At 57.0% G+C, this 27,915-nt stretch overlaps 1 protein-coding gene across 5 annotated transcripts; it reads left to right on the top strand.

Annotated features, from left to right (window-relative positions):
* Window positions 1-46: 46 nt before the first annotated feature.
* On the top strand, window positions 47-27,540 carry PI4KB (phosphatidylinositol 4-kinase beta). 5 transcript variants are annotated; one of them, XM_055791909.1, is made up of 13 exons: window positions 47-291; window positions 592-704; window positions 6,765-7,734; window positions 17,577-17,621; window positions 21,631-21,858; window positions 22,216-22,443; window positions 22,625-22,734; window positions 23,116-23,220; window positions 23,919-24,042; window positions 24,129-24,394; window positions 24,549-24,681; window positions 24,908-25,028; window positions 25,628-27,540. In XM_055791909.1, the coding sequence occupies exons 3-13, from the start codon at window positions 6,793-6,795 to the stop codon at window positions 25,807-25,809; spliced, it is 2,484 nt and encodes an 827-aa protein (XP_055647884.1). In that variant the 5' UTR covers window positions 47-291; window positions 592-704; window positions 6,765-6,792; the 3' UTR covers window positions 25,810-27,540. The 5 variants fall into 5 exon arrangements, with proteins under 5 accessions (XP_055647884.1, XP_055647883.1, XP_013160275.3 ...); XM_055791908.1 differs by having other exon boundaries at window positions 47-704; XM_013304821.3 differs by lacking the exons at window positions 47-291; window positions 592-704 and adding an exon at window positions 4,078-4,311.
* Window positions 27,541-27,915: the final 375 nt, after the last annotated feature.

Here is a 27,915-nt window from a genome sequence, read left to right as displayed (position 1 = left end):
GGTAGCAAAGGGGGGGATGGGACAGCCGTGCCTTAGTCTCCCCTCGGGGGCGCCCAGCAGAGCCGGTTTCCGTCAACACCCTCGGCCGCGCAGGCCCCGCCCCCGAGCCGCGGGTGCCGCCGGGCCGGCAGGGGGCGCCGGAGCGCAGCGCGCTCCCTCAGCCGGTCCCTCAGCCCCGTCAGGCGGCGCCGCGGGCAGCCCGGGCCTGGGCCTGTCCCGCCGCTCCGGGCCTGGGCCCGCTCCGCCCCGCCCCGCCGCTCCGCCCCGGGCCCGCCCGCCCCGGCCCCGCAGGTGAGCGCCGCGCCGGCACCGGGAGCCCCCCGCACCGGGAGCTCCCCGCGGGCTCCCACCCCCCCCCCCCGGCGTCCTCGGGCCGGTTCTGCGGCCGCTCGGGGAGGCCCGTTACCGGCTCCCGGCGGGCCGGGCCCCTGGGGCTGCGCGGGGGCGGAGCGGGGCCGGCCGGGGCCTCCGCCGCCTCCCCCGGGCTCGCAGCGCCGGCGGTTTGCGGGCCGGCAGCGCCTGGTCGCGCAGGAAAATCATCTTTTCCTTTTTTTTTTTTTTTTTTTTTTTTTTCCCCTCCCGCCGCCGCAGCCGATCGTCCCCGCAGCCCCGCGGAGCCGCTGCCCAGGATGAGCCGCCTGCGCTGCCCCGTCCGTCGGCATCCCAGACCGGAGAGGCGGCCGTGCGGGATGGCGTTGCACCAGGTACCGCCCGTCCTTGTCCTCGGCCCCGTCCCCCGGGGTAACCTGCCCGCCGCCTGCCCCGGGTCCCGCCGCGCCGGCGGGGAGGGCTCCGGCCCCTCCGGCTCCCCGGCTCCGAGACCCCTTGGGGGCTCCCGGCTGGTTCTCCCCGTCCCGTTAGCCTGTCGTGTCTGGCCGGGCTTTGCCCACCCCACACCCCCCCGAGCCATCTGGTGCCCCTTGTGTCTAAAATACTTGCCCCGGGGCCGGAGGTGGTGCCCGGGGGCAGCTGAGCCCACCAGCCCCTCCAGCTCCACGGGACGGCGATCCCTCCATGCTTTCTGCCCCCTGGAACTTCTGCTTCCCGTTGGCCGTAACTTTGTGCGTGATAAATAACAACAACGTTTAACCGCTCCCTCTGCTACCCCCGACTTTAACCCGCGGTGAAGCTTTGGGGAGCAGCGTCGGGGAAGTAACAGGGTGCGGGTTGGGGGGCAAAGGCTGGTTTCCAGCTCTTTCGCCCAGCGGTTGTGCCATCCTGCTCGGTGCTGGTTGGAAGAGCAGGGGCTTTTCAGCCCCTCTGAGGTTTGGAACTCCCCCCTGGGGACTTCATCACTCTCTGCAAACCGGTGGCTGTGTTGGAGGTCGCCCTCGACGGCTGTAAGTGCCGAGGGATCTGCTCCTGCAGAGTCAGCCCCAGCTCTGCTAGGTGGGGGGAACTGTCTCTGGCTTCACCTAACTGGGATTTCGGTCCGTGCCATGGTCGGCGTGTGCCCCTTCAGTCACACGCCATTTGTCATCCCGCAGTTCAGGGTCCATGCTTGGAGCGGTGACAGAAGAGTCAGAGCTGGGGAATGCGGCTCCTGCCTCTCCTTCCATTTTCTGTTGCATCTAGACAGCTTATTTCAAGTCACGCTTTAGAGAAAGACTCAGACATGACTGTGGATAACAGCAGCAACTTGAAATAGTGAATTTACATATGTAAACGAGTGTGGGAAGGTTGAGGCGCAAAGTACCTTGTGATCACTGGGAGGAGGAAAGTTCCCATGGTGGCTGTGCCAGCACTGCTCGCTTAAGGGTTTGGTGTGCTCCGAAACAGGTTGCTGGGATGGAAGGGTTTGTCCTCGTTTGCTCAGGGATTCTAATTAATGCTCCTCAGGGGCGGAGAGGTGTGAGGGATGAGGACAAAAGGTTGGATGTGTTTGTGTGAGTAACGTGGGGATGAGCTGCAGCTGTGGTATGTGTGGAGTGGGCTTGTGAAGGGCTTCCTCACGAATCGCGAGCACCTGTTGCAGCAAAAGAACCATTTTTCAGAGCGCTGGGGCACTTCTCAGCGTTCTCAGATTTTAGTGCTGATTATATTTTTTCAAATGGGGAAGTTAATTTATAAGTATATCACTGGATTTAGCTCCTTCTGGAGGAGCAAGGAATGAGAAAAGGGCTGGCAGCGTGGTTCTGGGGCTGCCAGGCTGCGGCTTTCCCTCTTTCCTGCGTCTCCGTCCCCTCTGCGGTGTGGGGATGTTGCAGCAGGGGAGGCAGAACAGCTTCCTAGGAACGATGCCACAAAGACATATTATAAATACTTTGCTGTGGATGGATATTTGGAGCAGGGAGTTAGGGGCATCTCCCTGATGGAGCCAGGAGGCCAAGGAGCGTTGGAGCCGTTCCTTAACACGTTGCGTAGTTTGTCGTTCTCTTGCTGCATTTCTTGCAGCATGGCTTTTATTTTATTCCAAATCCAGGGGTGAGTTGTTCTGTCTGCCGGTGCCCCAGGGTTATTGATGTTTTGGACACACAGGCTTGGCCAAATACAGTTTGGCGTGTCGGTGAGCCTGGTGAAAGCGGGGCGGGATGCGGAATCCTTCCAGCAGGAGCATCCCAGCCATGCCGAACTGGAGCGGAGCGCTCCCAGCCGCTTGCGGGGCATCCAGCCTTCCGTCCTGCCGCAGGAGCCGAGCCGGTGAGCCTCGCTGCTGGGCTGGAAACCGGGATGGCGTTCAGGAGCTGTGTGGAGCTAAGGCGTGAGCGCGCTCAGGCCGCCCGTGGTGGCTGCTGTAGCTGGTGTTGTTTCTTCCGGCAGTGTTGCTCATAGCTGCTGTTTTGTTAAGAAAGCTGCCGGGCCGGTGTGTCGGGGCTTTGACGTGCTGGTTGGAGGCACCAAAGCTGCTGAGAGGAGCTGCACTTGATCCATTTCCCGAGTAAGGGCTCTCAGAGGCTGCTCCGTCCCGAGGCCTGACATGGGGCGGTTGCATTGGATGGAGGAGCCTGTCCTGTCTGTCCGGGGTGCCAGCGATCCCTCAGCCTTTGGCTCAGGGCCTCTTGTTGCCCTTTTCCATGAAAAATCACCTTTTTTGCTTTCCCTCTGCTCCTTGCTCCGTGGCATGTGCCCTTCAAGATGGAAACAGTGCTGTTCCATGGCAGAGAAGTCCCCCAGCCATGCCCTGGTGCAGCAGAGGAGGTTTATGGGCAGAGTTTGTCCTCAAGGGGTGCCTGGAACATTTTTATTTTTATTTTGAAGTGGAGTGAGACCCTTGTGCTGTGCAGAGGTTGAATCTGCTTCAGCCAAGTGTGAAAAATGGGTGGGAGCTCATCCATGTCAGTGCCGAGTCCCTCCTGGAAGGGGATTTGAGGTTTGAAAGAGGGTGATGTGTCCCCCAGGATGAATTATTTGTGCTCACTTCAGTGGTGCTCGCACACACAGCCCATCTCCCGCATGCGAGCCGAGCCAGTCACAGTCCCTTTGTGCCTCAGTTTCCCCAACCTCTAAGCTATCAGTTAATCTGTGGCATTGAGTTGTTCTGTTTGCAGTGGGTGCGGAGGGGCGCTTCGAGGAGCGGGGGCTCTCCCCTCAGCCTGGTGAGGGGCACTGACAGTCCATCCTGGTCTGGCCTCCAGCGCTCTGTGATGTTTTCTGCCCCCATCCCAACTCCTGTGGCCTTCCTGAAGGCACAGCAAAATGTTGAAGGCCGTCAGCGCTGAGCAAAACAAAAAGTAATGCAGCGTAATAGAGACCAGATGTCTTGGTGAGGCTTCATCCTGTCCTCCTGGTTGTTTGCCAGGGCTAATATTTCTTATTCAAGTCAGGCAGGAGCAAGACTTTATTTTTTTTTCCTGTAAAGCCACAGCTCTGTTCCCGTAGATCTCCCTCTGCTTTTGTCCCTTCGCGAAGGAGCCACGGCTCTGGAATTGCTGCACCGACACGCGGCTGCTTCATCGGTAGTTTCTGTGCTGATAGGGGCTTCCCTTTATTTCTTATTTAATCACCGGCTTCAGGGCCGTTCCACCAGAGAGAAACTTGGCCCGTTATGGCTGTGGGTGGAGGATGAACCACATGAATTCAGCTCAGCCTGTTTTCCAGACTGGATTGCTTCATTGTGTGCAGCTGATGGGGTTTTTATCCCTGTTGAGACCAGCGATTTGGAATCGGGGAGTTCTGCTGAGCCTCGAGAGGCAAATCGTACGTTGTGATATGTTTAACAAATGATGTGAATCATGGAAAAATGCAGAGAGGTGCAGGAGGCGGGGAGTGAGCCCCCTCGCTGGGATTTTAGGGAGCGCTAGGAGTGAAGACGTGTCCTTGGCGGGCTCCAAACAGCCCCATTGCTGGGATGTCACCGAAGAAGGCGGCTGTGTAAGTGTTGGGGGGGACGGGGGCGGGGCTGAAGAGCAAAACAATAATAATAAAATTTAAAAAGCAATGCACTGACTTTCTAAAAAGCAAATGCACAGATTTCAAAGCCGTGCCGGTGGTGCAGAGGTAACCCCGCAGGCCCGTGGGTGGATTTGTCTTGCGCAGCTCCTTAATCCAAGTTTAACCCACTCGGCGGTGGCAAGCCGCGGCCAGCCGGGGGAAGGTGGCCAAAGGATCGGGGAGTTTGGGCTGGCGGCGGGAGCGGCTCTGCTCACGGTGACGGCACAGGCAGCTCGGAGTCATCGGGATACCTTGTGTGAGTAGGTTGGGTCGGATCCCGCCTCTCCCACGGACGTGGAGGAGGTTTAACGCCCAGGATTGCAGCGTGCACCGTCACGTTGCACCAGGCTTCACCTGCGTGCCCCGTGTTTACAGGGAGGGAGGTTTAACGGGATCCTACACACTTTTTCTTCCTCTGCAGCCCAGCGAGGAGGATGTCAAACACATTTCCCTGCATCGGATAAACAGTCGGGGCTCGGAAAGCCCTCTGTGGGCGACCGAGCCGCCCAGGTTCGCAGGTACTGCTGCGCTCCGCGTGTGGCTGCGGAGCCGCGTCTGGGACTCTGGCAGATGCCACTGCTGCATTTTTTTGTTTTTCATCTGTTTGCCTTCCCAGTTGTCTCAATGTGAATAGTTGAAGGACCCCAGAAGTGCTGGCATGAGCAAAGCTCTGTGTGACCCTTCCTTGGACCCGGCTCCGCTCGGTTGCCTCTTTAAATCCCGCCTGGCCGAGTTACACCGAAAGATCTCCTTTTTGCTGGCGCAGTGTTAATTTAAAAATTTTAAAAATTAGAACATCTGGGCTTTCATGGAGCAAGGCTGGGCTCACTTAGAGGGAAAAACAACTTCCTTCAGTTCACAGGGTCTTTAGGATCTAATGACCACAAATATTTGAAGCACGCAGGATTTGTACTGAAGAGAATGGCAAGCACAGAGGAAAACGTTGTGTGTTGCTGCCGTGTGGACGGGGTGAAAGATGCTATTCATATCGGTTCGGGCTGCTGAACTTTGGTCAGGCTTTTTTCACCTCGTAGTTAGAGCTTAAGTGTTTTGAAAACAAGAGGAGGAAACCAGTCTCTGGGAAGCGGCGCTCACATCTGGACACACCGACCTCGTTTTTACTCGCTTGGAATATTTAGAGAGAAACGCCGTGGGTTTCCTCACCCCTTTCTCCCTGCGTCGGGAGCTGTAATCGCTTGTAAAAATAAACAGATGAAAGAAGGTCATTAAATTAACAGGGAAATATCTCGCTGCAAGAACCCGCTGGCGCAGCCTCTGTGGGCAAAACAGGGGCTGGGGGTCGTTGGGGGAACAGGCAGGCAGAAAATGGTTCACTGAACTTCTTTTCCAAAGACAGTAATTTTTTCCACCGTGCTGGACGTGAAAAGCAGGAGGGAATTGGCAATCTGCTTGCAGTGCTTAACATTTGTAAAAGGCATTGTGCCCTTCTGCTGATCACGAGCTGTCTTCTTGTAGCGTATGAGCAATAAAGGGAAGCAGTCAGAGCCGCGGTAATGATGTTAGATTGAATAGAGTGCCTTATTTTATTTTTAGAGGACGATTTCACTTGGCACTGGCCGCCTTTATTCTTGCTGGTTATCCATAGAGATGCACCGCTGCTCTTTTTATCGAGATGGGAAACCGGGAAGTGTGTTCAATCCCTCGTTTATCTTATTTTTAAAACATAATTAAGTGCCAGTCATTGGTGAGGATGCGTAATCTGGGCAGTAGCGCCTGGACTTCGAAAACAGGGACCCAGTTGCAACAGGCTTGGTTCTTGCTCCGGCTCTGCTCGCCCATCGCCAGCACCGGCGGGGGATCGCACCATCAAAGCGCCACGTACCACTGTCCCCTCTGTCCCCGGGGCAGGTTGGATAAGCAAAAGCCGAGCACGGGGGATACGTTCCATCTCCTCTAGCAAGAAGCAGAGCCGCTGGGTCCACCCAGCCTGTGGCCCTCCAGTTCCAAGGGTTGCAGAATGCCTTTGGGGTGGAGAGCCTATAACAACCTGTTTCCCCCCCGCTTCTCTTTTTGGCTTGCTCAATTTTTTTATCGTCATGGTAACGGGGAAATTTTGTGTAATGGCTGATAGATGCTTACAGCTCCCTTTGAAGTCTGAGTGGAAGGGGCACCCAGAAGACCTTTAAAACCCAACGTGATCAGCTCAGTGTTGTGTGCGTTGGCTTGGGGCACCTTCCCTCTAGACAAAGGCTTTTCCAGAAGGTTTGCACCAAACCTCATCTCTGCTCTCTGTTTCCCTTGAGGTGTATCCCAGCCCGGGTTCCTGTTTTCCCACCTTCCATCTGGAAGCAGCTCTTCTCCATGGATTGTGTCCCTGACTTTTTTTTTTTTTTTTTTTTTTTCTTCTTGTGTGTGTCTTGTTTTCTTTTCAGCTTTGAAGTGTGCAGACCCACCACTGCTATGGGAGACTCTGTTGCAGACCCAGCCCGAGGGACAGGCTCGGACCAGGCACCCGGCTCAGCGCCCCAAGGGAATGGCGGGACGTCTCTCAGCGTCATCACGGAAGGTGTCGGGGAGCTGGCAGTCATCGACCCCGAGGTGGCGAAGAAAGCCTGCGAAGAGGTCCTGGAGAAGGTCAAGCTGATGCATGGTGTCTCCTCTGACAGCTTGACGAAGCTGGCTGATGGCAGCGAGGCAGAGCGTGCCTCACGGACCGCGGTGGAGTTGGCCAATGGAGACATCGGCGAGGGCTGTAAAATCAAGTGCTTGGACGATCTACCCGGCACGGCCTCCAAGATCCAGGAGGAGGACGAGACGGCGGCCAACACGGTGAAAACCGCCCGGAAGCGGCAGAAGAATAACTCTGCTAAGCAGTCCTGGCTCCTCCGGCTCTTTGAATCCAAACTCTTTGATATCTCCATGGCCATTTCATACTTGTACAATTCAAAGGAACCTGGTGTGCAGGCTTACATTGGGAATAGGTTGTTCTGCTTTAGGAACGAAGAAGTGGACTTCTACCTGCCACAGCTGCTGAATATGTACATTCACATGGACGAGGACGTGGGAGATGCGATCAAGCCCTACATTGTGCACCGCTGCCGGCAGAGCATCAACTTCTCCCTGCAGTGTGCCCTGCTGCTGGGTGCCTACTCCTCGGACATGCACATCTCCACTCAGCGACACTCCCGTGGGACCAAGCTGCGGAAACTCATCCTCTCGGACGAGTTGAAGCCAGCTTACAAGAAGAGGGAGCTGCCGTCGCTGAGCCCAGCGCCTGATATGGGCCTGTCTCCTTCCAAAAGGACTCACCAGAGGTCCAAGTCGGACGCCACCGTTACCATCAGCCTGAGCAGCAATCTGAAGCGCACAGCCAGCAATCCCAAAGTCGAGAGCGAAGAAGAGGTAATGTTGGGGCCCTCCAAGGCTCAGCTCACCCAGGAAGGGATGCCCCCAGGGCCGTGCTCGAGCGGTTGGTTCTCATCTCATAGCTTCTCCTTTACCCCACAGAGGGTTTTTTTTTGTCCTAGTTGCTGCAAATGATTGAAGTTTTGATTCCTGTGTCTCTAAGCAAACTGACACGCACCAGTGGGTCACGTTGGAGGGTGCTGGGGCTCTGGAGGGGGCGTTTCTTGGTGTGGGTGGAAGGGGGGGGCATTAGATGGCGTCAAGGTAAGGCAGAAAGCTGGGTCGGGAGGGCTGAGTCGCTTCCTGCGCTGCTGAATTCCCACACGGTTTGGGCAACAGGCTGGTGCCTCTGTTTTGCAATCTGCAGCCATCTGATTGCTGTTGGAAATGTGATTTCCTCCTTGTCCCGACTTGTTCAAGATTTAGCAACGACGAGGTTTGTTCGCAGGCGGAAAGGGCCCTGGGCAGCTGGGGGCAGGAGGAGAGCAGATAAACCCATCGGCTCTGCCCTGCCAGTGCCCTGGCCAAAACAAGCCTCTGGCGCGCTCACCCTTCTGGCTGTGGGGCCGAGAGCTGCAGCTGTGGGGTTTGTTCGTGGCTGCTGCCCTGTGCTGAGCTCTGCTTTGGATTTCTGTCCTCTTTTCACAGCTCCAAGACGGTGGAAAGCCAGGCTTTCCCTGCCGGAGGGGCTGGGCTGCATGGAGGGGACGCTTCCAGGGTTAGGCGCTAATGCGGTTTAATGCCAAAGTAAACAGCAATTAAATAGGTGAACTCGAACGTATGCGTGTTACGTGTCTTCCAAACCTAAACAGCTCCTGTGGGCTTTGCGGTGTTTATTTTTAAGTGTCAAGAAGTTATCGGCACGAAGCTGCCTTGGCTTTGGTGCTGAGCTGCTGTGTCGGTGCACACTGCGAGACTGTGCACACTCACCAGAGAGTGTGGTTTTGCTTGGGCAGGATTTCTTGCAACGAAAACGCAGTTTATTCATTTCACGCATCTGCTGACACAGAGAGGAGCAAAAGGATGAGCAGCATCCTCGGCAGTGGGGCTGCAAGGCTAGAGGAAAAAGAGCTGGAAACGCAGAATTTTTGTTTTGCTGCTTTGTTTTGAAGGGCTGATGTTTTTCAGCATGAGCATCAGCTTGAGATGGTGAGAAATGCAGGGCTGAGATGGGGATGCCGGGCGGGAGAGGAGGGCAGAGGAGACGAGCTGGTGCTAAACGCAGGTTTTATGAGCAGTGCTAACCAAATCGGAGAAAAGCAATGCCTCTTCCAGAACTCACGAACTTGAAATACTCCCCCGGGGAGGTGGCTCGCCTCTGCAGCGGGGATGGCTCGGCAGGCTCAGAAATGGCCTGTAAAACCACAATACCAAAGGTTCGGTCCCGGCGGGGCTTGGGCAGCCGTTCACCCGGGCAGATGAGCCAAACTCCGCGCAGCTCCTTTTCTGGGTCATCCCTGTGCTAGTGTGGATGAGATCTTGAAAGCCAACTTCCCCGCGGCTCTGTCTAGACATTCAAGATCTCATGACCGTTTTCGTAACAGTGGAGTATTTCTTGGCTTTCCTGCCATGTCTGAGATTCCCCCTTTCTCTCGGCTTCGCGCTGGGGTTGTAAATCATTGGAAGGGGCCACGTGGTCCCCTGCCTGTCTGCCGGGCTTGGGAAAGGCTCCTTTGGACAAGGGTTTGAAGGAGGCTTTGGAGGCATGAGGCAGCGCTCAGCTGGGCTGGTTTCAAGGGAAACCCACCCGGTCCTGCTCCCTGCAGCTCTTGGGTGCAAACCCAGCTGCAAGCCGGGGTTGCGGTGTTTGCCGATGGGTAAATGAATCTTTCATATCTCTGCCCGTCAGCTGCTCGGTGGAAAACAACTGGCTGGTGGGGAGCGGGACGTGCCGAGGTCTCTGCTCGTGCTGGCTGTAGCTGCTTGAATAATGGAAACTGAAGCTTTACATAAATGATGGATGAAGGCAACGCAGCAGAGAGTTTCTCTTGGCAATGTTTGAAACGTATTTTGATCCCAAGGCTGAGCAAGCTGTTTAAGTGTTGCGCAGCCATAGGGATACTCAAGGCGCCTTAAGAACTTTCCTGGTCTCTGAATATCCCCCACCGGCTTCTGGAGCCATGTTGTTTTAGGTGCTGAATGTTCCTGCCTCCTGTTTGAAACCAGCGATCCCCTGCGAAAAGCAGCTGCTTCACCAGTGCTGGTGGTGGGGCCAGGAAGGTCCGGCATAAATTCCAGCAAATTCTGGAGTTCGCTATTTTGATCTGCAAGTTACTCGGTCTGAGAAACCCACAGCTGTCTGAATTGTCTTGTGCTGGCATGAGCCCTTCACCAGTTCCCCAGATTTTCTCAACACTGGAGGTCTTTTCAGCAGTAAAATCTCATGTGTGCTCGTCTGGGAGGTGCTTTATTCCCCGTACGCGGTTTTGTCTCTGCCACCAGTGTCCATACCATCAAGCCGTGGGTCGGGGATCCGCTCCGCTGTGCCTCCCGAGAAACTTCAGTTTCTATTTTTGCAAAAAACAACTGTAAAAGCAAGAAGTTGCCCGCTCAGATGAAGGAAGGCAGTGAGGCCTGAATCTCCTTCTCGAGCGCTGCCGCAGTGCCTGGTCTCACGTCGGCCGCAGCCTGCAAACTCGGCCGCTGCTCGGCCGCGCGTCGGGCGTTCCTTCCCGTCTTTAAAAAAGCAAAGCCAGGTACAACCCAGCCGGGTGTAAAACGTGACGCTGTCAGCTGTCTGCTGCAAATGTGGGACCGGTGTCGGAACATGGATAACTCTGTGTCTGCTGCGGTTGGAGTGAAGTCGGCTGGGCCCAGGGGCGGCCCCGGAGCCAGGAGCAGCGCAGGATGGAGGAGAGGCGCTGCGGAGGAGTTGGTCGTTTCTGGTCGGTGACCAGCGGCTGGTGGAGAGCAGGAGAAATGGAATAAACTGTCTGAAAGAGCTGTAGGGAGGAAAAACTGCAGCGTTGGGCTGGTGGGCGTAGATCTGAAATACAAGCCGCAGGGGACAGGGCTGGAGAGAAGTGCAGGGAAAGGAGAGGTGCAGGGACAGCCAGTCTGTCGCACCCATCCTGAAGGGTGCTGGTGGAAGTGGCCTGTCTGCCCTGGAGGCTCTGCAGCCCACTGCAGAGCTTGCACCCAGGCTTCGTCTCCCCTTTGTTACTGGAGCCTGAAGCTGCTTTTTAGCTCCACTGAGGAGGTGGCACCACGTTCCCTTCTCCACAGCATCCTTCTGCATCTGGCTGGGTTATTTTCCCATCAGTCTTCCCTGCATCGAACAATTTTTGGGGTTATTTTGCCATCTCCCATCAATCTTCTCTGCGCTGAACAATCCTGGCCTCTTCTACGCTTCCCGTAGGTCACCTGTTGTAGACCTCCGGAGTGTTATTTCTCCCCTGGACCATTGCCCCTTGTCCCCATCCTTGCCAAGCTGCGGTGCCAGGCGCTCCCTGTTCCGAGGCTGCTTCCTGCAGGTGCCTCTGTCCTTTGCTGCTGGTCCTGGATAAGCTGAGTCAGACCCAACGCGGGTATTAATGCTACTTAAGAAAAAAAACTCTGTGGTGGTTTTAGAGCTGGGGGGAGGCCGGCTCCCAGCAAGGTTGTAGTCACCCTGGGGTGAATCTGTCCTTTTCCCCGCAGTCGCCCGCAGCTGTGGTGCTTTTTCTAGAGAATAATTCCCCCCGCTGAGGTCTCTGTTCCAGTTCTTGCTTCGTGCTGCATAACCACTGTAATAACGGGCAGGAGAGGCTTTAAGTGCTGTTCACACTGTGGGTTTTTAAATCCTCACCGCATTACGTCTGCGTAACACGTTTCTACAGTACAGTTCTAATGGTGTAAATTTATTTTACATGTGTTAATTTTCAGCTCATGCAAGGGCATGCAAAGGAAAAGCCACAAGCTCAAAACTCATGTCGTCCTGCATCCCTCCAGTTCAAGGTGGATGGGCTGAGCCCTGGTTTCCAGGGTGGTGGTCGGGTCTTGCCAAGTCCAGGTGTGTCCCGTTCCCAGATCCATTTACAAAGGGTGGATTAAATGGCTGCAGCTGCTCAGCAAGGGATTGTCCACCTGTGCAAGCTGAAACCAGGCGTGGAGGACCCGGCTGGAACCTGATGCTGGTGCTGGAGCCCAGGGGAGCACTGACAAGTGTCCCATTGGAGGAGGTGGCCTGAGACGCCTTCGGCCGCGCGCCGCTGGGATGCTCGGAGGTGGACAGAGCGTGGCTGAGGTGCCCATGCTGCAGACACGGGGACAGGGTGCCGTCCCAGTGCTGTGCCGTGGGGATACTTTGCGTCTTTCTTGCCTGTTTAAACATTAAACGTGTGAGAAGGTTGTTTGGCACGAGCTGGTCCCACTGGTGCCATTGGTTGTGCTGTGAAGTGGGTTGTGCTGGGCAGAAACGTGGTGGCGTGGAGCTGGGTGGCTGGTGGGACCGTGTGGAGGTGGAAGCTCGATGTGTCCGGCTCCCCGGGGTTTTGGCATGGTTGCAGGCAGCAACCTGGAAACAAAACCTCACCCAGGGCAGAGCAGCTGCTTAAGTAACTTCAGTAAAACCGTTTGTGGCTGGGCCAAGCTACCAGAGACGTCTCGAGGTGCCCTAGAGAGACCTGCTGGGGTGAGGGGCGGCCGAACCTGGAGCAGGGAAAGTCATCTTGCTGTCTGATCGCCTTTATTTCACCTAGCTCTACAAAAACTCCAGCCTTGCTGACTTCGGGGTGCTTGGGTTTTAATGACACCTCCTCCGTACACCCAGCAGGATTTGCTGTAAAGGTGCAGCGAGTCCTCCCCAGCGGCCGCCCCGGGGGATTTGCTGCACAAACAGGTTGTGCCGCCTTTGCAGCGTGCAGCCACCCTCGCCTGGGTCCTGGCAGGCTCCGAGTGGCAGCAGCACCTCAACTGCTCCCCACGCTCATCTCCCCACCTCTCTAGGGCTGGATGAGGACCCCCCTGGGTCTGCACCCCCGCAGCCCAGCCAGGGCTTGGCCGAGTTGGCGTTTTCAGGGATGAGTGTGCCTGGGGTGTGCTGCTGCTGCTGCACCTCTTTGTGTTTCTTGTCGGGCTACTGCTTTTGGAAAACACCTCTCAAAGATGAAACCCCATGACTTGATGTGAAAGCCAAGGCTGGTTGCGAGCTCTTTCACGCCCCGCTTTTCCTGCCTGGCAGACTGGGGTTTGCAGCCCTCGCCGATACTCAGCCCTTTATCTCCCCGCTGAGCCGTGACCCCCGTGTCCCCGCCAGCGTGGCAGGGCGCAGCGCTGCTGGTGCTGAGAAATCCAGCGCTGTGATGGCGAGCCCTGGAGGTCGGGAAGTTTTCCTGTTAGGGAAGACGTGTCAAACTTTATAGCTGAGACCTTGCACCTGGGTGAAACGGGGAGGGTACTCCCTGTGCCTTGCTCTGCCTCCCACCAGTGTTTTAACTCCCAAAGCCTGGGAGGTGGGAAGAATAAATCACACTGATGGCCTGGATAGGAGCGGTTCATCTGTGGGATTCCTTCAGGAGCTAAGATCAAGGTTCAAAACATAGAGAGAGCAGGAGGGGAAATCCAGCTGCTTTTTTTTTTTTTTTTATTTAACCCATCTGGATTGAAACCAGTTATTTTTAAATGGGGATGGCTTGCTTTAGCTGCGAGCCTGAAGCCAGTGCCAGCTCAGAGCTGGGCTGATGGTGGAGAGAGCCGGCCAGGCTTGCATCTCCATGTGAACAAAAATGTTTGGCTGAACTGGTTCTACTAGTCAAGTAAAAAAATTTTAATTAGAAAACTGCTAATTGAATAATCAGTCAAGAATCTAGGCTGGCTGCCGGGAATGGAGCGCTGGAAACGGCAGCTTCTTAAATGCCAGCGCCTCGCTGTTAACTCGGGGCCACTGCGTGTGGGTGGTGGTGGAGGAAGAGCAAAGCTTTCACGCGATGCAAGCGCTGCCCACGGTGTGGGTTTTATTTTTTTTAACAGCGGCATCAGCGTTATCTTGAGAAACGGCAGGGAGGGTTTATATGCAAATCTGTTTACGTCTGCGTTTCTGCGTGGATTCGCTTATCGGAGCGTGTGTGCTTACAGGCGACTTCTGGATTTGCAAGCTGCTTTTTGTTCGAGGTTGCCCAACGTGTCTGACCTTGGTCTTTTCGCTTTTCAGCCCACATCCCTGCCCTGCCTCTGCTAGTCGGGGTGTGGAGGAGCGTTGGCCTTTTACCTCTGGAACTGCACCTTCAGCGACGCTGGCAGAGGTGCTGTTCCTGGTAGGGCTTGTTTCCCGGCCGCAGGGCGGCGGCGCGGCTGGCCGAGCTGTGGTGCCAAATGGCTGTAAGGATGGTGCTGCCGGCTGCGCCACGGTCCCACCGACGGGTCCGGCTTGGGAGGTTTGGCAACCTTTCTGCAGTATCCCTTTGGATTTGTAGGGCATCCCTATGAAGGGTTTTCCCTTGGCCCGGGTGGCAGAAGTCAGTAAAGCTGCAAAGCCTGGCTCCTCCGGGCATCCAGGTTTTGTGTCTCTTGGCTAAAACATCCTCTTTTCCCCGTGGCACCAGCAGTGTTGGTGAGGTGTTTGCCTCTTGAGCTGCTGGGATTGTAAATAATTTTTTAAGATACAAACCACTGTCATCCATAATACCCGTTTCAGCTCTGTAACGGGTAGGAAGGTCCTGGGAAGGGTTTGTGGACGTGGCAGAGGTGTCGAGGCGTGCCAGGCGTGCTGTCGAGCGCTTTACAAAGAGAGACGGAGTTATTTTTATCGGTGTGACGGTATGTGTTTACCCGGGTAGACACTTGCACTGAACGTTCCTACATCTTAAGAAAGACCAAGAATTTTAGCCTCAAACCCCAAAGCGAGCCCTGCAGACTGGGTGGCTGCAGGTGAGCTGTGTCCTGAGCGCAGGGCGCAGCGACGGTGAAGGGGATGGAGCTGACGATGGCCGTACACACCGCCTGGCACCTCAGTTTCGGCTGAGACCAGGGTATTTAATGTTCGAGGCTTCTGGTTTCCCGAGTGACAGATCTGGAAGCTCGCCCGTGCTTGGCATATGGCTCATCCATCTGTCGAGTTTGTGAGGGAGAGGAGTCGTGCCGCTGGCACCCTTGGAACATGGCTCGTTTTCCCGCTCCTTCCAGCCGCGTTTCTTGGGGAAATGAGTCTCGTGCAATCCTTGTCTCCTCCAGCAGCAGCTTTTTGAAGCATTGACCAAATGCCACAGAGAGGAGAAGCCAGAAATGTGCTGAGGTTCTTTTTTGTTTGGTTATTTTAGGTTTTGGGGGGTAGGATGCATCTGGAGGAACCCAGCCTTCGCCTGCCCTGCTCGCATGATGAGCTGTATTCACTATTGCACTTTTTTAGGACAGTTTGCTGGCTGGCTGCATAAAGCTACCTGATCTCCCTGGGGAAATCATCAGGTATTGAATGGAGACCCCAGAACTGTCTTTCCTTGGCTGCCTCGCTGCGTCCCAGGGCAGAGCCACGCTGCGATCAGCCTGCTGGAAGCGCAGGCAGGTGGGGAGGAACCAGCTCAGAACGTGTCCGGAGCTGCTGAGGTTATGCCGGCGGGTTAGACGCTAAGCAAAAAAATAAGATGCACTTAATTTCCCCTCCGAGTTTGTTATTCCTGTTCCCTGGACCCAGGCCTGGCACTGCGAGGAGGTTTTGCCTGGTGTGGTGAGCAGGTGACCTGAGCTGCAGGAGATGCCGGAGCTTCCTGGAGAGGTGGAAAAGCCAAGAGCCCGGCCGTGCTCCGTCTGGGGAGCAGCTGCTTCACTACAGCCCCAGAGCTGAACCTTGGAGGAATGTGCCGTTCCCCCACCCCGGGGCCGGCTCTGACTAATCTTCAGCCTCGTGGTGCAAACCCACCTTGCGTCAGCCCGTGGGCTTCCCAGGGCACCCCGGTCCACTTTGCAAGCTGGATAACGACCTCCTCGTTTGAAGGTAGACCCTTCGTTTGGATGTGTTAATACGCCGACACCTCTTAAACCTACCAAAGGGCTTTTGTTTAACACAGGGGGGTTGTCTCCAGCTCCTGTAGTCGACAGTTGTGGTTTTCAGAGCCGGCATTTTTGGGCAAAGTTAGTAAATTGGAGACCTAATGGCATCGCAGCCGCTGCTTGTGGAGCCGTCGGGGAGCGGAGCCTGCGCTCGCCGAAGCACAGGGTGCATCCTGCGCCGGGCGGGTTGCGCGTCACCTTGATTTAAGACGCCAAATAAAAATTGGGAGCTTGAGTCCTAAATCCAAGAGGGATTTGAGAGCTCTACCGTCAGGTGTTGCGTGCTGGCGTGGCTTTCATGGAATAGGCTCCGCTTGGAAGTGTGCGGGGACCGGGGTCTGTCTCGTGACTGCCAGGGACGGAGCGGGAGCAGCCCAGATCGTCCGTGAGGATTGCGTCACGGGTGGGGGGATGTGTGGAAGCCGTGAGAAGATGAGCTTCTAAAATGGGGTTGATTTTAATGGGAGTTGAACTGGGCAAAGCACGGCCGGTAGGTGAGCTTTAGAGGTGTCCGCTCTCGTCGTGGGCAAACATGACAAGACGGTGTTGGTAAAAGCTTTTCAGGTTACCTGCCATCCTACAGCCTCCTGCATTCCCCATCTCCTGGTTAGAGATTCTTTTTATTTCCATATATATATGGAAATAAAAAACAAAACAGGGGAAACTCTGACCACAGAATATTCCGATTTAAGGTCCCGAATGGCCCGGTGCCTGGGAAGGAGGGCGGCAGCGTGAGCCTGTGGCAGCCTCCCGGCTCCAGGTGTTTTTCCTGGGTGAACCTGTCAGGGTCTGAGCGCTGTCAGGGTTTTTACGTGCTCATGCAGAAGCAATTAATTTAAACGCTGTTATTTCTTATGGCAAGGCTAAGCCTGGTGGAATTAGCGTATCCCTGTAGCTAACGTACTGAACCCGGACCTGTTTGTTTCTTTTTGGGAAGTGAATTTTAAAACCAATTGCACACTGGTCTCAAGGATGTTGAAGCTCCATTTTACCACTTTTTGGCATGAAAATAATGGATCTGTGGGCCCTTAAGCTGCTGGAATGGTGGGACGGCTGGGGTAGAGGTGGAAGCTGCTGTTAGGGCGGCCGCGCAGCGTGGCGTTCGGTGGCTGCGGGGAAGCGCGGTCGGTGGCTTCTGCCCATGGTACGAAGGGTTTGCTTGGCTGCACAGGGATGCTGCTTCACAGAGTAACCCCTCCAATGCTGAAAGCTCTCTTTGTCAGCTTGGAAATAGTTTGATTGTTGTCAGGTTTTTTAAATTTGTCCGACAGTTTCCCTGGGGTTAATTTTGTCTGCCGAAATGAGAGGCTAAATTAAAGTCCAGGGGAGAAAAAGAGGGTTTGTTGATGGCAAGAGGATGTCTCAAGGCAGATGCCGGCATGAGCATCCCTGCCTGCCCTGGTAGCTCCCGTCTCTGCAGCTGATTTGAGCCCAGAAAGCCAGAGCTGAAACCTTAGCTACACCTCTGGGGTAGAAGATTATTTTGAAGGATGTAAATGGGGAAAATCTGTGTGGGTTTTATGGGCATTTAGCACTAGATCTGCCGATGAGCCGCCAGCCCGGCTCCCTGTTTGGTGCCACCACGAGTGGCCGCGGCCGGAGGAGGCTCCAGTTTAGATCCTTGAAATTGTTGTGGTGTTACTCTGGAAGCATCGTGTGCCAGTTTAGGTGCCGCTTTCTATCCAAGTGTAAAAGGCAACAAAACTGTGATGGGGTGGGGTGGGGGAAAAAAATAAAAATAAAAATGAAAAGTGATCATTATGAACGTGGAGCTAAACTATTGCTTTTTCTCCCCCTCTCCCTCCTTCCTCTCTCTCCTTTTAAACAAACACCACCCCCCAAAACTGCCACCAAACCCCCTTTCCTCCGTTTCCCAGGAGCTCTCCTCGAGTACGGAAAGTCTCGATAAGTCACTCTCTCCCGTAAGTGGCCCGTTTCGTTCCTGCGCCCGGGCTGCCTGCCTTCCCCGCGACAGCAGCATTTCCTCTCTGCCACAAAAGTCCTAAACCCCGGCACCCGGCAATGCACCACAAGCAGCTCTGGTCCCCAGCGGTCACCCCCAATATCTGCATCGCTCACCCCCAGCGCCGGCAGCGTGCTGGCCGCCTCTCGTGCCACCAGCCAGGTGGTGCCGGCTTTGGCTGAACGTGCCCAGCGTGTTCAGTGAAACGCCGGCAGAAAGGGAGCTTTGGGCAAATTTGCTTGCGCTGGTTTGGCTAAAATAAAGCAGAAAATCCCAAGGGGGGGCCCTGGGTGCTCATTCCCCTCCTTCCCACCCACCCCACCCCACCCCCCTCAAAAAAAAAGCAGCGAGGGGCAGAGAAACCCTCGTACCGCCAGCAGCCGGCGGAGGCACGGGAGGGACTTGGCTGCTGATTTTGGTCCGAGCAGTCGCTGACCTTTGCATGGCGGTGTCCGCGGATGAAAGAGGAAATGCTGTTTCCTTGAATTTTACTTGAAAGTTCTCTGCCAGATGGGATTTAATTTGCTTTTTCCACAAATCATTCCCCCCCCCCAACTTCTGTGCGTTAAACTTTCAATCAAAACCCAGTGTCTCCCTAGCAGAGTGTTTTTCTTTCAAAATGAGCCTTTTTAATTTATTTTTTCCCCCCCCCAATCAATAGCATCTTCCTCACCTGTATCATTTTCCTGCCAGTGTGTGTGTGTGTTCTCCACCTGGGATTCCCAGTGGGCTTCCACACGTTGGATATGTAGTCCATGATCAAAACTATGTACCTGGGCAGCGGTGCCTTGCGTAGCCCCATCCTCTGGGACAGGGTCTGCTCGGTGGCCTCCAGCTGATGTAGCCTCTGGGTTATTTGACGTGCACCCACTCGTCCTTCTGTGCTGCAGAGGGGAAATGTTCACACCTTGACGGTGCAGGCAGGAGTGCTGATGCTGCCGTTGTGTACTGGCACAGGGCATGAGGCTTTTACCCCTGAGTCCACCCCGATGCAGTCTCCTCCTTTTCATTTTTTTTATCAGTCGCCTCCAGCTCTGCTGTTTGAAGTGGTGCAAGGGGCGCAGGGTCTTGGGCCGCCATGGGTGGGAGGCAGGATGCTGGGCTGGTCCCGGTTTGCCACCCAGCTTTAGGCGAGTCACTTGCTTTTTTCCGCCTCCCGCTCCTGCCAGCGGAGTGAAGGCAGCGGCGTCTCTTCCTCTGGTGGCTTTCTGAGGCTCGGTGGCAGCAGAACGCTTACAGGCCCCTCGGTCCCAGGGCCTCACAGAAGTGTCCTGGCAGTTCTCCAGCTGCGGCGATGGGTGTTGCCGGCACCGTGGCTGTGCCATCCATCTCGCTGACACCCGGCGCCGGGCGGTAGCAAGTGCCTGTTCCTCTCCCCAGTGGCAGGAGACCTTTCCTTCCAGGCTTTCCAGCCCCAGGTTGTTTATCCGTGGCAGATGCTCACTGCAGCAGCTGTGTTGCTTTTTTTGCAGCCCGTTTTTTTTTGCAACCGTTTATGCCAAATTCATAAACCCGCTGCAGGCACCTGCACCAAGCTGAAGGCTCGTGGCATTTATCACTGGCGCTGAAATCCCCATGGCAGGCAGCTAGGCTGAAGGGACCAGGTAGCAGCTCTGCTCTGCACCGCTGAGTAGTTTCCACCTGTGAGTACATCAGGTGGGTCTCCCTCCTGGGGAGCGAGTGACCGTGGGCAGCAGGAATGGGGGGCAGCCACGGTTTCGCTGTGCGAAGCTCTGAATGACGAATTGCGGTGGTTTGAGCGGAGGAGAGGTGGGATGTCAGGGCAGGGGCAGGTGGGACAGCAGAAGACACTGTGGCAGCTGAGGCTGGAAAGCGTCCCAGGTCAATGCTCCCGTTTCAGATGCTTAAACCTCCCCCGGGCACGATGGCTGCGCAGAGCCGGAGCGGCCTTGCCCCTTCGCCACGACGTGACACCTCCGGCACCGCTCCAAAGCCGTTGGCCGAAGCTGGGGCTCCCTCCACTGCCGTCCCGGTAGCCAGGGACAGATCGGTGGCATCGTCCCTGCCCAGGCCTGGGAAGCGGTTGGAACCCGTGTGGGGAGATGGATGCTCCTGGAGTGTGTCTTAGCAAAACATAAGCACAAATCCCTGACTAATTTAAGAGCAGGAATATTTATTATTTTTTTTTCAAAGCACTGCCAGTGAAATGTTTTGCTGTCGTCGAAAGTAAACGGTAGAAAGTAAATATTTATCTTGGCTCAGAGCAACAGAAGGATCCTTCGGGTGGTCGGATGAGGGAAGAGCATCTTCCGTCCTTCGCTGTTTGCTTGGCTTCAGGACGCTGATATTTGTGAGCCAGGGCACAAGCAGCTCTCCGCAGCCCAGCTCCAGCACGACGGACTTTCTGTGGCTCTTCGGGCAGGCTGGGGATGGCGTTTCCTGCGATGGCTCAGCCAGCGACGGCCCCAGCTCAGCTCATGCCTTTTCCCAAAGCTGCTTCTCCATAACAGGATGCGAAACTTCCGTGCTGAGTCCCCCGATAACAGTGAAGAGCGGAGCCGTGCTCGGTGGGATGCCTTTGGAGCGGGGTGGGATGGGGAGGACGTTTCCCGGCTGCGTGTTTCTGGCTGGAGGAGCTGAGACCTGAAGGTTTGCAGCTGGAGCAGGAATATCAGAGGTGTGGAACAGGTCACAGAGGTGGGGCCGGGACGGCTTTGCTCCACTCGCAGAACAGGGAGAAGATGCTTCAGGAGATGCTTTGGGATCCTTGGACTATGTGCCAGACCTGGAAACCTGCATCGGCCAGAGCGCAGGAGCCCTTGGAGGAGCAGGGACATCGCAGCCGTCGGGGTTCGATGGCAGAGGACAGGGAGAGGGGTCGGAAGGAGCAGAGCATCTGTGGGATATCGTTCTGCTTTTTGCAGAAATTGGATTAAATGCAATCGAGGGAAACTGTCCCGGAGGTCAAGGGAGCCTTGGGGTGCAGGGTGGCAGAGCAGGGTCTGATGGGACCAGGCGCTTTCCAGTGCATCCACTGGTGCAGGGTTTGAAATATTTATCCTCTGCCTCGTACGTGAAAGCGACATTGCTGGCTTAGATGCCGTGCAAGCGCTTCCTCCTGTCCCGAGGATGCCTCTGCTGCGCTCGCCAGCGAGGTGGGCAAGAGAGCAGAGCGCTGTGGAGGAGAGGACAGCGCTTACCCCTGAGTTTGGAAGGATTTTTGACGTGGACTACAGATACAAACGATTTCCCCACCTGCTCTTTCCCAAAAGGGAACCACCAGACTGATCCTTCTCCTCTCTTCACCATCCCTTTATTTTGCTGTGCAGCCATTCCCGGCTCTCCGACGTTTTCCTTTGCTTCCTTTTCTCACGCTCCGTAGCTTTTTGCATGTGCATTTCCAGCATGATTGTGCAGCGAACACTTTGCAAGTTTAATTCTGCATCTTAAATGGCAAAATCAGCCACAATCGTTTGTTGTCCTGATTTAAAAACTTGGGGAAAAAAATGAGCAGAGAGCTCAGCTCAAGCCAGTGGGTGCTGGGGGGCTCCTGGGTCCCAGGGTCTTCCTGAATTACGGTTTGATCTTTGCAAAATGGTCGGATGGAGCCTCGATGGAAGCTTCAGGGTGAGGATAGAACAAAAACCAGCGCCGAGCTGGGGATGGAGCCGATTTGCGCTCCCTCTGCCGGCTGCGGGCTCCGGGCCCTGGGGATCGGGGCGGGGGGGGGCTCCTGGGGGGACGTCGGAGTTATGGGGAGGTGGGAGTCTGGACAGCACAACGGGAAGGGAAAGAGAGCTTCGGTCCTGTCCTGCTCTGCTCCCGGGTGATGAGCTCAGCTCATCGTGGGAGCATCATCTGGGAGCAGGGAAGAGCCTCTTTCTCTCTCTGGAATTTATCCCGGTGCGTTTAGACTGTGGAGCCTGACTGCAAAACTGCCAGCACCTTACTGACCCGCTGCCTTGGTAACACTCTCCCCCCACCCTCCTTCCCTAAACCTTTTTTAGCCAGTCAGACTTGCCCCCGAGAGAGAATTCATCAAATCCCTGATCGCCATCGGGAAGCGCCTGGCCACCTTGCCGACCAAAGAGCAGAAGACCCAGCGGCTCATCTCGGAGCTGTCGCTGCTGAACCACAAGCTGCCAGCGCGCGCCTGGCTCCCGACGGCCGGCTTCGACCACCACGTGGTGCGGGTGCCACACACCCAGGCGGTCGTCCTCAACTCCAAGGACAAGGTACGGCCGGCCAGACAGCGGCTTTTGCCTCAAAAGGCAGATTTTCGTGCTCAGCACGGCCCCTGTTGGGGGGTCGAGGGGAAGAAGGGCCTCACATGGGTGCTGAGGGCATCTCCTGGGTCCTGGGAGCGGGGGGAGCTTCCAGAGCGGGAAGCGGTGGGGTGGGAGATGTGCCAGGCAGCTGGGACAGGGAGGAGACCCCTGGGAGCAACCGAGCTCCGAGCTGTGCGCGGCAGCTCCACACCTACTGAAAATCGCCGCTTTTCCTCCAAAACGCACAGGCCCTGCAGGCGCGGAGCGTCGTGCTGCCTCCTGCAGCCGCCCGGCCCTGCTAACGCTTGGGTTTGCTTCCCCCAGGCTCCCTATTTAATCTACGTTGAAGTACTTGAATGTGACAATTTCGACACAGCGAATGTGCCCGCTCGCATCCCCGAGAACCGCATCCGGAGCACCCGCTCGGCCGAGAACCTGCCGGAGTGCGGGATCACGCACGAGCAGAGAACCAGCAGCTTCACCACCGTCCCCAACTACGACAACGACGACGAAGCTTGGTCCGTGGACGATATCGTGGAGCTGCAGGTGGAGGTGAGGCTGGGGGTGCCGGGCAGGGTTTGTCCCTTGCTGGTGCTGTGGGATGCTGCTGGGATCAGGCACAGCACCGTGCAGGATGGTGGTGCTACCCCAGCTCCTGCCTGGGGGAAAAGAGGGGTGGGAATCGCATGGCAGTAGCTGCTGCATCCCACCTCTCGCACCTTCCCCCTCCCAGCTGCCAGAGATTCACACCAACAGCTGTGACAACATCTCCCAGTTCTCTGTGGACAGCATCACCAGTCAGGAGAGCAGGGAGCCCGTGTTCATCGCTGCTGGAGACATCAGGTGAGGCTGGCACAGCGAGGGCAGCCCCGGCAGTCGCTTTATCGCGATGGGTTACGAGTTCAGGTGCAAAAAGGCAGGGGGTGCAGAATTCCTCTGCTGGTTTCCTCATAAAAACCATCTGCGCTAAAGGCTGAGGAGGGGCAAACTCTGGGCGGCGAAGGCTTATGACAGCCCTGAACAGAGGCAGGAAAAAGGCGCTCTGGGCTGGCACGGCCCCCCCACTCACTGCCGGCACCTTCCGTGCCGGGAGGCGGGGGACGTGGCCCTGGCGCGGGGCGTGGGGTGAGCCCATGGGCTTCGGCAAGTGCTCTGGGTGCACGTGGTGACGCTACTTTCTCCCTCAGCAGCGGGTTTCGCTGCTGTAACAGCTCTGTCTTGCAGGCGGCGGCTCTCGGAGCAGCTGGCGCACACCCCCACCTCCTTCAAGAGGGACCCCGAGGACCCGTCTGCTGTCGCCCTGAAGGAGCCCTGGCAGGAGAAAGTCAGGTAGGGCTGGAAGCGCTGGCTTGGCCTCGGCGCTGCAGGGACTTTGTCTGCCCTGGAAATCCAAGGAAATTGCTCTTTTGACTTGCCCAGTAAATAACCACGGCCTCGACTTTAGGCCCTGCTCGTCCCCAGGGTGGGTGTTTGCTCGGGACGCGGCGGGGAATGGCAGCGAGCAGCGGGTGTGCTGCAGGAGGGGAAAAATCCGCAGCAGACTTGCTGCTCTTGGGTTAGGCTTTGAGGGGCTTTACCAGGTATCTATAGGCATCCTTTAAGTCAGAAGACTTGGCCGGTCCCAAAATAAACTGATCTGCGTACCTGCTCCCCAGATAGTGTGTCCAACCCCCAGATTTCTCCTTGAGCGAGAGAGGGAGCCCCCTGGGCTCTATACATTTGGGGGTAGTCTCGTCCACCTTGTTCTGATGGGGGGGCTGGGAGATTCCGGGGGAGTTAATTCCCTCCTGCTGTCTCGGGGATGGCTTGTGGCTCAGGTGGGATTTGCACCATTGTTCAGGGAGGGCTCGGTGCGCAGTTCTTGCAGTTCTGGGCACTGGAACTCATCCTGCTGCCGTCCCAACCGAGCAGAGCTGCTACGTTTCCAGAGGCCTTCCTTGCCCCCAAACCTCTGATCGGAGACCCCCGGGCTGGTTGCTGCCCACCCTCCCTTTCCTCACGCTCCCATCCTCGCCCGTTCCCTGCAGGAGGATCCGGGAAGGGTCCCCCTACGGCCACCTGCCCTCCTGGCGCCTCCTCTCCGTCATTGTCAAGTGCGGGGATGACCTCCGGCAGGAGCTGCTCGCCTTCCAGGTCCTCAAGCAGCTGCAGGTGAGACGAGAGAGGGGCTGCTTAGGGGGCTGCAGCCGTGTGGGGCCGCCCTGGGCCCTGAGGGATTTTCTCTCTCTCTCCCACAGTCCATCTGGGAGCAGGAGCGTGTCCCGCTCTGGATCAAGCCATACAAAATCCTCGTCATCTCTGCCGACAGCGGCATGATTGAGCCAGTCGTGAATGCTGTGTCCATCCACCAAATCAAGAAGCAATCCCTGCTTTCGCTGCTGGATTATTTCCTGCAAGAACATGGCAATTACAATACCGAATCCTTCCTGACGGCCCAGAGGAATTTTGTGCAGAGCTGTGCCGGTTACTGCCTGGTCTGCTACCTACTGCAGGTCAAGGACAGGTGGGTCCCCACGCCGTAGCTGCATCTCCCACTGGGATTTGTCACTTTGTCCCCAGATACAGCAGGGAAATCCTGGGAGCGGAGGGTGCTGCTGCTCCCAGGGCCACGCACGCGCCTGCAGAGTTTAATGGAAAGTTTTCCCTCCCGTGCACAGGCACAACGGCAACATCTTGCTGGATGCGGATGGACACATAATCCACATCGATTTCGGGTTCATCCTCTCCAGCTCCCCCAGGAATCTTGGCTTCGAGACGTCTGCCTTCAAACTCACCACGGAATTTGTGGATGTGAGTGAGTGGGGGACGTGATGGCAAGGGGTGATCCCCGCGCTGCTCCTGGATGAGCCGAGGGCGGGAGGTGCCCCGTTTGCAATGCGGGTTTGCTCAGAGAAGTGAAAATCCCTAAAAAATCCTCTCGTGCCCATCCTGTTGACTGTCCCCCTGCTTAGGGCGCCCCTTTGTCCTAAAATGTCTCCGTCCGCTGCCCTCCACCCACACGTCCTCTCCCCTGCAGGTGATGGGCGGGTTGGACGGCGACATGTTCAACTACTACAAGATGCTGATGCTGCAGGGTCTCATCGCTGCCAGGAAGCACATGGATAAAGTGGTGCAGATCGTGGAGATCATGCAGCAAGGTAAGGGGGGCCGGGGACCCCCGAGGTGCCACGCGTGCGTCCGGGCTGCGCAGAGCATCACCCAGAAACGGCTCAGGGACCCTCAGTGCGCGGAGGAGAGCTGGTGAGGGTGGGAGAGCATCCAGAGGGGTCTTGTATGAGGAGAGGCTCCGGGCAGCCCTCTTAGGGTCTGGGGTCTGGGTGGGGAGCTCCTGCCCCAGGGAAAGGCCTCTGGGAGGCACTGGATCCCTGGAGTGGGTGGGTGTGAGCAGAGGGAGAGGGAGCATCCCCCGGTCCGCCATGGAGCACTACAGGAGCGGAGACGTGCCTGTGGCGACGGCTGAGCACTGCGGTGCCCCCAGGAAGCCTGAAGCACCCCCGAGGGATGGGGGTCGCCATTCCCTCGGTGTGGGACCGGGCCCCAAACGTGGCGGTGTCCTTCAGCAGCGGGTCCTGGCTAACCCTGCCGCAGCCTGGCAGCACCGGGGGGTCCCCGTGCCACAAAGCGGCCTCGGGGCCAGTGCCAAGCGAAGGGTCCCGCTGGATGGAGGCCGCCGCGCCCCTGGGGGCTGCGTTCGCCCCAGGCCCCCGTGCCAAAGCCTGTCCTTCCCTCCCCGCAGGGTCGCAGCTCCCCTGTTTCCACGGCTCGTCCACCATCCGCAACCTGAAGGAGCGGTTCCACATGAACATGACGGAGGAGCAGCTGCAGCTGCTGATCGAGCAGATGGTGGACGGCAGCATGCGCTCCATCACCACCAAGCTCTACGATGGCTTCCAGTACCTCACCAACGGCATCATGTGATGGCCACGGGCCTCCCTCTCCCAGAACGACTCCGCGCCCGGCCTGGGCCCGAGCTTTGCTCCCGGGGAAGCAGCTCTTGGTCCTCGATGGTAAAAAGGAGGCCAAGTCTCAGCGTCGTCCTGGGGCTGCTTTTGCCAAGGCTCCTCAACAAAATGAAACAAGGACAAACAAACAAACAAACAAAAAAACAAAAAAACCAAACCCCAAGCGGTCGAAGCAGGAAAAAAAACCCCTCCACTTGTGAAAATCAAAGCGAAACGGATCATGCGGTAACCGTGCGACGCGCGCGGGGTCGGGGCGGCCAGGTGAAAGCAGCAAAGGGCCTGGGGATGTGGGGATAGCGCTCGCCCCCGCGCTGCCGCCTCCCTCCTGTCAGTATTACGCCCGTTGGTGTCCTGTGAACCCCCCCCACAATCTCATGAAATGTTCGGGACCTGGGGGGGACGGGCCTGGCCCCCACCCTCCGGCGTCCGCTGCCACTTGAGCCTTCTGCTGGTCCCGCATGACGGCAGCGGAGGTGAACCCGGGGGGCCCTTCCCTGCATGTTCCCCCCCCTACCCCGGCATTGCTCAGCCCCCACTCTGGGCCCGTTTCTTTCTCGCACCCCCTTTTTCCCCTCCCCACCCCCCTCGAAAGTCCCCTTGTCCCAGCCAGCGTAGGGCACCCCCTCCCGTAGCACCCACAGCCGGTACGTCAAGGTTGGGGGTCCCGAGGCCGCTGCCCAGCTGGGGTGCCGGTGCTGCCCCCCCCCCCGCTCCTCCCAGCACCTTTTCCTCTGACTGTGTTCCAGGAATTTGGGACTGTGAAGCTTCCCCCCGCCCCCCGCCCCCTCCCCTTGCAATAATTTCTGGCTGCTGTCTCTTGTCTTGAATGTCAGGCTGCGGCCGGCGGGTCCCCTCCCTGGAGCCCTGGGCTGGGTTTGACCAGGAGAAGCTCCAGGGATGGGACGGGGTGGGGGGAAGGAGCCTGGTGCCTTCCCGGCCCCCCCAGGCTCGGCACTGCCAGCCCCAGGGGAAGGCAAAAGGGCAGCCCAAAAGTTTTAGCCCCTCCCCCTCGCCCCCCCACCAGGTCTCCGGGGGGGCCCACACCCCTCCCCCCCCCCTTTTTGACAGCCCCTTCCTTTAAGAGCAGCGACCCCCCCTGCCCCACCTCCCCCCGTCCCCCCAGCCTCAGCCCGTCCTGCTGGTCAGATGTGCCGCCCTGCCGGCATGCGAGCGGTGCCCCCCACCCGTCCCCCTGCCCCCTGCGCCGGCCTGTAACCCTGGATGTCCTCAGTCTCTTTGTTTAGCACTAATTATTTGTCATGTTGATTGTTTAGCATTAAAAAACAAAAATTCTATTTTAAAATGCTGGCTGCCCGTGGCCAGGAACCACCGTGGGGGGCATTAATCAGGGACTGAGTGGGGGTCCCCATGCCAGGGGCACCCCCAGCCCACGGTCGCAGGCAATCACAGCCCTCCTCTGGGGTTCCCCTGTGTTGCAGCAGGGTGGGGGGCTCAGCGCAGCCCCCAGGCCTCTCTGGGGAAGCAGGGATGGAAGGGGGGGGCCCCCTCAGCCCCTTCCACCTCATTTTTGGGGCAGGACCAATACCCTTGCGATGGGGTGGGGGACGCAGGACCCCTCCCGGGACACACGCGGGGCCAGGTAAGCAAGACAGGGCACAGCAGGGGTTAAACCACTAAAAGTTTAATTGCATTATTACTACAAGAATAAAGGATACCTGAGAGCCTCTTGCAGTGCCCGTAGTTTTAATGTAGCATAATCACAACCCCTAAAACAAGTGTTCAGCCGCCCCCCCGCCCGCTTTAACAGAAGTGTCGATCTAAAGGCACTGAAGTGCTTGAAAACCAAGATTACAAAGCAATTTGTTTTGTTTCCTTCCTCTAAAACTCGTAGAAACTTTAGGTTCTTCTCTATTATTAAACATCATTTACACGTTCACAGCCCCACGCAGTACGGCTGGGGGGTGGGGGGTGGGGAGGCTCAGCGCCAGGGGAGGGGGGTGGTCCTGGCCCAGGGGCTGGGGGAACTGCTGGTTGCTTTTATTTTTTTTCTCCTTTTATTTTCAAAGCCCCCCCTTGCTCCATGTGTGCCATTCAGCTGAAT

Source organism: Falco peregrinus, chromosome 19 (assembly GCF_023634155.1).
Source record: "Falco peregrinus isolate bFalPer1 chromosome 19, bFalPer1.pri, whole genome shotgun sequence".
Lineage (NCBI taxonomy): Eukaryota > Metazoa > Chordata > Aves > Falconiformes > Falconidae > Falco > Falco peregrinus.
The sequence above is the reverse complement of the archived record's forward strand: the minus strand, read 5'-3'. Positions and strand labels throughout refer to the sequence as shown.